The 10000-nt window shown below is 39.0% G+C and overlaps 2 protein-coding genes across 5 annotated transcripts in view; one reads left to right on the top strand and one right to left on the bottom strand.

Moving 5' to 3' along the window:
* The window catches only part of cog2 (component of oligomeric golgi complex 2), a 47307-nt gene that overhangs the window by 27253 nt on the left and 10054 nt on the right, over positions 1–10000 (top strand). Inside the window, exons 17-19 of one of the 3 annotated variants that reach the window (XM_061911675.1) lie at positions 473–659; positions 723–825; positions 1030–1269. In XM_061911675.1, coding sequence (XP_061767659.1) covers positions 473–659; positions 723–806 — 271 coding nt within the window. In that variant the 3' untranslated portion in view covers positions 807–825; positions 1030–1269. Of the gene's footprint in view, positions 1–472; positions 660–722; positions 968–1029; positions 1270–10000 lie in introns of those variants that run through there. The other 2 variants (XM_061911676.1, XM_061911674.1) reach the window with 2 other exon arrangements.
* Positions 3041–10000, bottom strand: part of agt (angiotensinogen) — a 94374-nt gene continuing 87414 nt past the window's right edge. The window contains exons 4-7 of one of the 2 annotated variants that reach the window (XM_061911679.1): positions 9848–9960; positions 9619–9767; positions 3475–3631; positions 3041–3399 (exon numbers count right to left, since the gene is read on the bottom strand). In XM_061911679.1, coding sequence (XP_061767663.1) covers positions 3175–3399; positions 3475–3631; positions 9619–9767; positions 9848–9960 — 644 coding nt within the window. In that variant the 3' untranslated portion in view covers positions 3041–3174. The remainder of the gene's footprint in view (positions 3400–3474; positions 3632–9618; positions 9768–9847; positions 9961–10000) is intronic. The other variant, XM_061911681.1, reaches the window with a different exon arrangement.

The following is a 10000-nucleotide window of genomic DNA, read 5'->3' as shown; positions in this document are numbered from 1 at the left end:
AATACATCAAGATACACATTTAAAAATGACTACAAATATTTCCAATCATATTTTTTCTCAATGATGCACAAAAGGAAGATTTTAAATGTTGCATTAATAAAATCAGGCTGTGATGTCATCCTTAGCGTTTAGTCTGCGATCTGATAATAATAATAGATTTTATTTGTAAAAGCACTTTACATTAAGCAAACAACCTCAAAGTGCTACATTGTACTACAAAAATTAAAAGATAATAAAAATAAAAACTACAACTAGCATGCATATATCTAAAAAAAAAAGGCTTTTAAAAAAAAAAAGTTTTTTTAAGCGTTTTTTAAAAGTATCCACCGTCTGTGGTGCCCTCAAGTGGTCAGGGAGAGCGGTCCACCGACTGGGAGCGGCGGAGCAGAAATTGCTATGACATGCTGTGATGTCTTCCTCTTATATGTATTCCTCAATTAAGTGACTAGATGTAACATGTGTTTCCTCCCAGGTACTACGAGACCATCTCTGAAGTTCTGAGCTCAGTGAGGAAGATGGAGGAGAGCCTGAAGCGGCTGAAACAAGCCAGAAAAGGAGCCAACGCCTCCGCCAGCGCCGCGGCGTCCAACGGCGGTCCCACGGACGACGGCAAGATCAGACTGCAGCTGGCTCTGGACGTGGAGTATCTGGGGGAGCAGGTGGGTGGCGCCGGACGGGACAAAGTCACTCTTGCAAATGCTGACATCCGCGTCTTCTCTCAGATCCTGCAGATGGGTCTGGAGCCAGCAGACATCTCCATGTTCTCCAGCCTGATGGAGCTGGTGAAGGAAGCCAGAGACCAGTAGACCTGGTCTGGATGCTCAGGTGACTAGACGGGATTTGGAAGGTTTTTAACTCACTGACCGCACGGGGAAGAAGGAATGGGAGACAGATTTTTGTCCATATTTAATCTGAGTATTGCTAATAAGTTGGGAGGAAAATAAATGCCGTCATTGTACATTTTCAATCTTTTACAAGGAGTTTCAATGCTAATATTTAGTTTTGTTTTTCCCGCTTCCGCCATCCCAGTCCCTGCCGTTGTGTCCTTGGGCAAGACACTTGACCCACCTGCTCCCAGTGCCACACACACACTGCTTTAAATGGAATTTACAGATTGGCTTTCACTATGTAAAGTCATTTGAGTCACCAGAGAAAAGTGCTATATAAATATAATTCACTTCACATTTCTCTTTAAGGGATAAATTCAATGGCTGTATTTTATTTTATTTTTTAATTTATTTACAACTTATTCAGCTAAATACTATCAGTATAAATAAAGTATTAATTTGGTCAAATTAGAAAAAAAACATAATGAAGTTAGTTATTGATAGCATATATTTTATAACAAATGATGAAATAATAATTTAAAAAAAAAAAAAAAAAAAAATATATAGCAGCAATACTCCTTTTTCTATCTTTTTCTGTCTCCAGCTGAGGAAAACAATAGATACGTGTATTCGCTCTGAAAGGGGGAGGGGGGCTAGTGGCATATTGAAAAAGACAAGACTTCCGTAGTGGTGTCAGATCAACAAGGCGATGTGAATGGAATGTGTTGTTTTTTAGGTTGGTCTCCCCAAAGCTTTGGAATAATTTGCAAAATACCTATTCTGTTCTTCCTATTGCTTTCTGTCGCCAGCTGAGGAAAACAATAGATATGTGTATTCGCTCTGAAAGGGGGAAGGGGGCTAGTGGCATATTGAAAAAGACAAGACTTCCGTAGTGTTGTCAGATCAACTAGGCGATGTGAATGGAATGTGTTGTTTTTTAGGTTGGTCTCCCCAAAGCTTTGGAATAAATTGCAAAATACCTATTCTGTTCTTCCTTTCGCTTTCTGTCTCCAGCTGAGGAAAACAATAGATACGTGTATTTGCTCTGAAAGGGGGAGGGGGGCTAGTAGCATATTGAAAAAGACAAGACTTCCGTAGTGTTGTCAGATCAACTAGGCGATGTGAATGGAATGTGTTGTTTTTTAGGTTGGTCTCCCTAAAGCTTTGGAATAAATTGCAAAATACCTATTCTGTTCTTCCTATCGCTTTCTGTCTCCAGCTGAGGAAAACAATAGATATGTGTATTTGCTCTGAAAGGGGGAGGGGGGCTAGTGGCATATTGAAAAAGACAAGACTTCCGTAGTGTTGTCAGATCAACTAGGCGATGTGAATGGAATGTGTTGTTTTTTAGGTTGGTCTCCCTAAAGCTTTGGAATAAATTGCAAAACACCTATTCTGTTCTTCCTATCGCTTTCTGTCTCCAGCTGAGGAAAACAATAGATATGTGTATTCGCTCTGAAAGGGGGAGGGGGGCTAGTGGCATATTGAAAAAGACAAGACTTCCGTAGTGTTGTCAGATCAACTAGGTGATGTGAATGGAATGTGTTGTTTTTTTTAGGTTGGTCTCCCCAAAGCTTTGGAATAAATTGCAAAAGACCTATTCTGTTCTTCCTATCGCTTTCTGTCTCCAGCTGAGGAAAACAATAGATATGTGTATTACCTCTGAAAGGGGGGAGGGGGGCTTGTGGCATATTGAAAAAGACAAGACTTTTGTAGTGTTGTCAGATTGACTAGGTGATGCGAATGGAATGAGTTGTTTTTTTAGGTTGGTCTCTCCAAAGCTTTGGAATAAATTGCAAAATACCTATTCTGTTCTTCCTATCTCTTTTTGTCTCCAGCTGAGGAAAATAGATATGTGTATTCCCTCTGAAAGGGGGGAGGGGGGCTAGTGGCATGTTGAAAAAAAGACTTTTGTAGTGTTGTCAGATTGACTAGGCGATGTGAATGGAATGAGTAATTTTTTAGGTTGGTCTCTCCAAAGCTTTGGAATAAATTGCAAAATACCCAAATCATTTAAAATTAGCTATGTCTCATCAAAAGAACTTGGGATTGACCAGCAACTTAAATTCCCTCAGAGGAACATCTGGTCCAAACGCAACACAAAACATGACATTTGGTGTCTATGTTTGCGTATTTCCTTCAACCAAAGACTCGGCCGTGTTCGAATGGTGATTTCCCGATGTGTCATTGTCACTAAGTGGACCAGGCTGGAGTGGATTGAGAAACATTTATTCCAAGTTGTCAGGAAGCAAAAATAAACTCTTAATGTACAAAGGAAGAGAAACTAAGGCTGAGATCTTCTCCATAAATACTGACAAAGATCCTAAAAGGACGGAGAGTGAACTCTTCACAAAGTGGGCGTGCTGATTTTGCCCAACAAGAACATGGCGTCACAGTCTGCGTCCATCACGGAGAAGAAGAAGGGTCTGTTGATCCTCACTTGCAGGGGGTCTTGCTCCATCTTGTCCTGCAGGGCTTCTTCCTCCGTCTTGTCCTGCAGGGCTTCTTCCTCCATCTTGTCCCGCCGCACTGCTTCTTCCTCCGACATCTCCAAGGACACAGCGTTGATGGCCTGAAGGACACGCAGGATGTGAGGATGCTGGACTTACCTTGTCCAGGGTGAAGGTGTGGGAGATGGTGGACTTACCTTGTCCAGGGTGAAGGTGTCAGAGTTGGCCAGCTGGCTGAACTCAGCCTGGGAGCCCAAAAGTCTGGATTCCACTTCTGGGTCCATGTTGGCTAAAAGATGGCGGACGTCGTTCACTGAAGACATGGACAACTTGGGCAGGGACAACTCCAACAACCTGTGTGGACACACGTACACCGAATAAATAACCAGCACAGCGCTCCTGTCCTTGAATAGAGGATCTATGGAACAGTCCTTTAAAAAATCCACAACTTTGTTCCTGTTGCATAGATGATATTTGACCAACTTTGTTGTGGTAGGTCCTTAAAAATAGCAGAGCTCCTGTTGCATAGAGGATCTTTGACTAGCATGTTTGTGGTGGGTGCTTAAAAACAGTAGTGTGCTCCTGTTGCATAGAGGATCTTTGACTAGCATGTTTGTGATGGGTGCTTAAAAACAGTAGTGTGCTGCTGTTGCATAGATGATCTTTGACTAGCATGTTTGTGTTGGGTGCTTAAAAACAGTAGTGTGCTCCTGTTGCATAGATGATCTTTGACTAGCATGTTTGTGGTGGGTGCTTAAAAACAGTAGTGTGCTCCTGTTGCATAGATGATCTTTGACTAGTATGTTTGTGTTGGGTGCTTAAAAACAGTAGTGTGCTGCTGTTGCATAGATGATCTTTGACTAGTATGTTTGTGTTGGGTGCTTAAACACAGTAGTGTGCTGCTGTTGCATAGTTGATCTTTGACCGACATTTTTGTAATGGTCTTTTAAAACCAGCAGTGCTCCTGTTTGCATAGATGAACTTTGACCAACATTTTTGTGGTAGGTCTTTAAAAACAGCAGTGCTCCTGTTGCATAGAGGATCTTTGACTAGCATGTGTGTAGTGGGTCCTTCTATTCTATTCTTAAAAACAGCAGAGTGCTCCTGTTGCATAGATGATCTTTGCCCGACATTTTTGTGATGGTCCTTAAAAACAGCAGAGTGCTTCTGTTGAATAAATGATCTTTGACTATAATAATGATAATAATATAATAGATTGTATTTGTAAAAGCACTTTCCATTTAGCAAACAACCTTAAAGTGCGACAGCGCATTTAAAACAAATACATATATCTAAAAAAAAAAAAGTGTTGTTTTTTTTTAAGTGTTTTTAAGCCTTTAAAAGAAAAAAAAAGAGCATCCACAGTCTGCGGTGCCCTCAGGTGGTCAGGGAAAGCGTTCTACAGACTGGGAGCGGCGAAGTTCTGAGCTTTGTCCTCGGAGGTTTGTGGTGGGTGCTTAAAAACAGCAGAGTGCTGCTGTTGCATGGATGATCTTTGACTGACAGTTTTGTGGTACTCAGCTGAGCACCTCTCAGCTGACTACATCTGTCAAATAGAGGATCTTTGAGCAGTTTTTTGGGGGGGTGGGTTTTCAAAAACAGCTCAGTGTGCCTGTCAAAAAGAGGATATTTGACAAGATGCAGAATACTCTTTTTCAAATAGAAGATCTTTGACTTCAGTTTTTGTGGTGAGTTATTAAAACAGCTGAGTATGTCTGTCAAATAGAGGATCTTTGACAAGATGTAGAGTGCGTCTCTCAAATAGAAGATCTTTTGACTTCAATTTTTGTGGTGCGTTATTAAAATAGCCGAGTACGTCTGTCAAATAGAGGATCTTTGAGGAGTATTTCTGGGGTGGGTTTTTAAAAACAGCAGAGTGCATCTGTCAAATGCAGGATATTTGACAAAAATGCAGAGTATTTTTCTCAAAGAGAAGATCTTTGACTTCGAATTTTGTGGTGCGTTGTTAAAACAGCTTAGTGTATCCGTCACCAAAAAAAGGATCTTTGACAAGATGTGGAGTACTCCTCTCGAATAGAAGATCTTCAACTTAAATTTTTGTGGTGTGTTATTAAAGTGGCAGAGTATGCTTGTGAAATAGAGGATCTTTGAGCAGAACTTTTGGGGCAGGTTCTTAAAAACAGCTGTGTGCGTCTGTCAAATAGAGGATCTTTGACAAGATGAGTACTTCTCATGTAGAACATCTTCAATTTATATTTTTGTGGTTCATTACTAAAACAGCTTAGTGCGTCTGTCAATTAGAGGATCTTTGACAAGATGAGTGTGCCTGTCAAAAAAGGAATTTTGGGCAAGATGCGGAGTACTCTTTTTGAATAGAAGATCTTTGACTTCAATTTTTGTGGTGCATTATTAAAATAGCTGGGAGCGTCTGTCAAAGAGGTTATTTGACAAAACGCATATTATTCCTCTCAAATAGAAGATCTTTGACTTAAATATCTTTGTTGCGTTATAAAAACAGCTGAGTGCATCTGTCAATAAAGGATCTTTGAACAGTATTTTTAGGGCCGGTTTTTAAAAGCACCCGAGTGTGTCTACATCCTGTCAAAAATCCTATTTTTGACAGTACTCCTCTCGAATAGAAGATCTTTGATTTTAATTATTGTGGTGCATTACTAAAACAGCTTAGTGCGTCTGTCAATTAGAGGATCTTTGACGATGGGTTCTCATGTAGAAAAGCTTCAACTTATATTTTTGTGGTGGCTTATTAAAACAGCTGAGTGCGTCCGTCAAATAGAGGATCTTTGAACAGTATTTTTGGAGCTGAGTGTGTCTGCATTTTGTCAAAAATCCTATTTTTGATAGTACTCCTCTCGAATAGAAGATCTTTGACTTCAATTTTTGTGGTGCATTACTAAAACAGTTTAGTGCGTCTGTCAATTAGAGGATCTTTGACAAGCTGGGTTCTCATGTAGAAGATCTTTGACTTATCTTTTTGTGGTGCGTTATTAAATCAGCTGAGTAAGTCTGTCAATTAGAGGATCTTTGACAAGATGAACACTTCTCATGTAGAAGATCTTTAACTTACATTTTTGTGGTGCATTTCTATAACAGCTTAGTGCATCTGTCAATTAGAACATCTTTGACAAGATGGGTTCTCATGTAGAACATTTTTAACTTATTATATTTTTGTGGTGCTTTATCAAAACAGCTGAGTGCGTCTGTCAAATAGAGGATCTTTGAACAGTATTTTTGGGGCTGAGTGTGTCTGCATCTTGTCAAAAATCCTATTTTTGATAGTACTCCTCTCGAATAGAAGATCTTTGACTTCAATTTTTGTGGTGCATTACTAAAACAGTTTAGTGTGTCTGTCAATTAGAGGATCTTTGACCAGCTGGGTTCTCATGTAGAAGATCTTTAACTTATATTTTTGTGGTGGCTTACTAAAACAGCTGAGTAAGTCTGTCAATTAGAGGATCTTTGACAAGATGAACACTTCTCATGTAGAAGATCTTTAACTTAAATTTTTGTGGTGCATTTCTATAACAGCTTAGTGCATCTGTCAATTAGAGAGTCTTTGACAAGATGGGTTCTCATGTAGAACATTTTTAACTTATTATATTTTTGTAGTGCTTTATCAAAACAGCTGAGAGCGTCTGTCAAATAGAGGATCTTTGAACAGTATTTTTGGAGCTGAGTGTGTCTAGATCTTGTTAAAAATCCTATTTTTGATAGTACTCTCGAATAGAAGATCATTGACTTCAACTTTTGTGGTGCATTACTAAAACAGTTTAGTGCGTCTGTCAATTAGAGGATCTTTGACAAGATGGGTTCTCATGTAGAACATTTTTAACTTATTATATTTTTGTAGTGCTTTATCAAAACAGCTGAGTGTGTTTGTCAAATAGAGGATCTTTGAACAGTATTTTTGGAGCTGAGTGTGTCTGCATCTTGTCAAAAATCCTATTTTTGATAGTACTCCTCTCGAATAGAAGATCTTTGACTTCAACTTTTGTGGTGCATTACTAAAACAGTTTAGTGCGTCTGTCAATTAGAGGATCTTTGACAAGCTGGGTTCTCATGTAGAAGATGTTTGTAACTTATATTTTTGTGGTGGCTTACTAAATCAGCTGAGTAAGTCTGTCAAATAGAGGATCTTTGACAAGCTGGGTTCTCATGTAGAAGATCTTTGACTTATCTTTTTGTGGTGCGTTATTAAATCAGCTGAGTAAGTCTGTCAATTAGAGGATCTTTGACAAGATGAACACTTCTCATGTAGAAGATCTTTAACTTAAATTTTTGTGGTGCATTTCTATAACAGCTTAGTACATCTGTCAATTAGAACATCTTTGACAAGATGGGTTCTCATGTAGAACATTTTTAACTTATTATATTTTTGTGGTGCTTTATCAAAACAGCTGAGTGCGTCTGTCAAATAGAGGATCTTTGAACAGTATTTTTGGGGCTGAGTGTGTCTAGATCTGGTCAAAAATCCTATTTTTGATAGTACTCCTCTCAAATAGAAGATCTTTGACTTAAATTTTGTGGTGCATTACTAAAACAGTTTAGTGCGTCTGTCAATTAGAGGATCTTTGACAAGCTGAGTTCTCATGTAGAAGATCTTTGTAATTTATATTTTTGTGGTGGCTTGTTAAAACAGCTGAGTAAGTCTGTCAATTAGAGGATCTTTGACAAGATGAACACTTCTCATGTAGAAGATCTTTAACTTCAATTTTTGTGGTGCATTTCTAAAACAGCTTAGTGCATCTGTCAATTAGAGAATCTTGACAAGATGAGTTCTCATGTAGAACATTTTTAACTTATATTTTTGTAGTGCTTTATCAAAACAGCTAAGTGCGTCTGTCAAATAGAGGATCTTTGAACAGTATTTTTGGGGCTGAGTGTGTCTAGATCTGGTCAAAAATCCTATTTTTGATAGTACTCCTCTCGAATAGAAGATCTTTGACTTAAATTTTGTGGTGCATTACTAAAACAGTTTAGTGCGTCTGTCAATTAGAGGATCTTTGACCAGCTGGGTTCTCATGTAGAAGATCTTTGACTTATCTTTTTGTGGTGCGTTATTAAAACAGCTGAGTAAGTCTGTCAATTAGAGGATATTTGACAAGATGAACACTTCTCGTGTAGAAGATCTTTAACTTAAATTTTTGTGGTGCATTTCTATAACAGCTTAGTGCATCTTTCAATTAGAAAATCTTTGACAAGATGGGTTCTCATGTAGAACATTTTTAACTTATTATATTTTTGTAGTGCTTTATCAAAACAGCTGAGTGCGTCTGTCAAATAGAGGATCTTTGAACAGTATTTTTGGGGCTGAATGTGTCTGCATCTTGTCAAAAATCCTATTTTTGATAGTACTCCTCTCGAATAGAAGATCTTTGACTTCAATTTTTGTGGTGCATTACTAAAACAGTTTAGTGTGTCTGTCAATTAGAGGATCTTTGACAAGCTGGGTTCTCATGTAGAACATTTTTAACTTATTATATTTTTGTAGTGCTTTATCAAAACAGCTGAGTGTGTTTGTCAAATAGAGGATCTTTGAACAGTATTTTTGGAGCTGAGTGTGTCTGCATCTTGTCAAAAATCCTATTTTTGATAGTACTCCTCTCGAATAGAAGATCTTTGACTTCAACTTTTGTGGTGCATTACTAAAACAGTTTAGTGCGTCTGTCAATTAGAGGATCTTTGACAAGCTGGGTTCTCATGTAGAAGATGTTTGTAACTTATATTTTTGTGGTGGCTTACTAAATCAGCTGAGTAAGTCTGTCAAATAGAGGATCTTTGACAAGCTGGGTTCTCATGTAGAAGATCTTTGACTTATCTTTTTGTGGTGCGTTATTAAATCAGCTGAGTAAGTCTGTCAATTAGAGGATCTTTGACAAGATGAACACTTCTCATGTAGAAGATCTTTAACTTAAATTTTTGTGGTGCATTTCTATAACAGCTTAGTACATCTGTCAATTAGAACATCTTTGACAAGATGGGTTCTCATGTAGAACATTTTTAACTTATTATATTTTTGTGGTGCTTTATATAAACAGCTGAGTGCGTCTGTCAAATAGAGGATCTTTGAACAGTATTTTTGGGGCTGAGTGTGTCTTGATCTTGTCAAAAATCCTATTTTTGATAGTACTCCTCTCTAATAGAAGATCTTTGACTTACATTTTTGTGGTGCATTACTAAAACAGTTTAGTGCGTCTGTCAATTAAAGGATCTTTGAGAAGCTGGGTTCTCATGTAGAAGATCTTTGACTTATCTTTTTGTGGTGCGTTATTACATCAGCTGAGTAAGTCTGTCAAATAGAGGATCTTTGACAAAAGAAGCGCTGCAATGTGAGGTGCTGAAAAAGCAGAGAGGTGTCTCACCCCTGGTGGAGGTTTCCTTTCCATGAAGAGATGACGTCGGTGCGCAGCTTAGCTTGGATGTCGTGGAGGTTGACGTCGTGGTCAGGTAGCACCACCAACATGTAGGAGCGCTCGCTCAGAGCCAGTTTGATGACCGTGCAGCCCCTCACCTGGCAGGAACACGCACGGACGTATATTGTCAGACAGGAGGTGCCACTCTGCTGCAAAAGTCCACGACGAGCACATGCACCTTGTCGTGGAAGTAGCGGTGGAGGCCGACGTGCGTCATCATGGGCGTCATCACGGTGGTCGTGTGGTTCACGTGGAACTCCTGCAAGGACGTCTTCTGGGAGGGGAAGTTGGCTACAAAGACAAAATCAAAGATTGTGTGTCAGAGAGGAGG

The sequence above is a fragment of the Nerophis ophidion genome, linkage group LG09, assembly GCF_033978795.1.
Source record: "Nerophis ophidion isolate RoL-2023_Sa linkage group LG09, RoL_Noph_v1.0, whole genome shotgun sequence".
Classification (NCBI taxonomy): Eukaryota; Metazoa; Chordata; class Actinopteri; order Syngnathiformes; family Syngnathidae; genus Nerophis; species Nerophis ophidion.
This window is presented reverse-complemented; position numbering and strand designations above follow the sequence as displayed.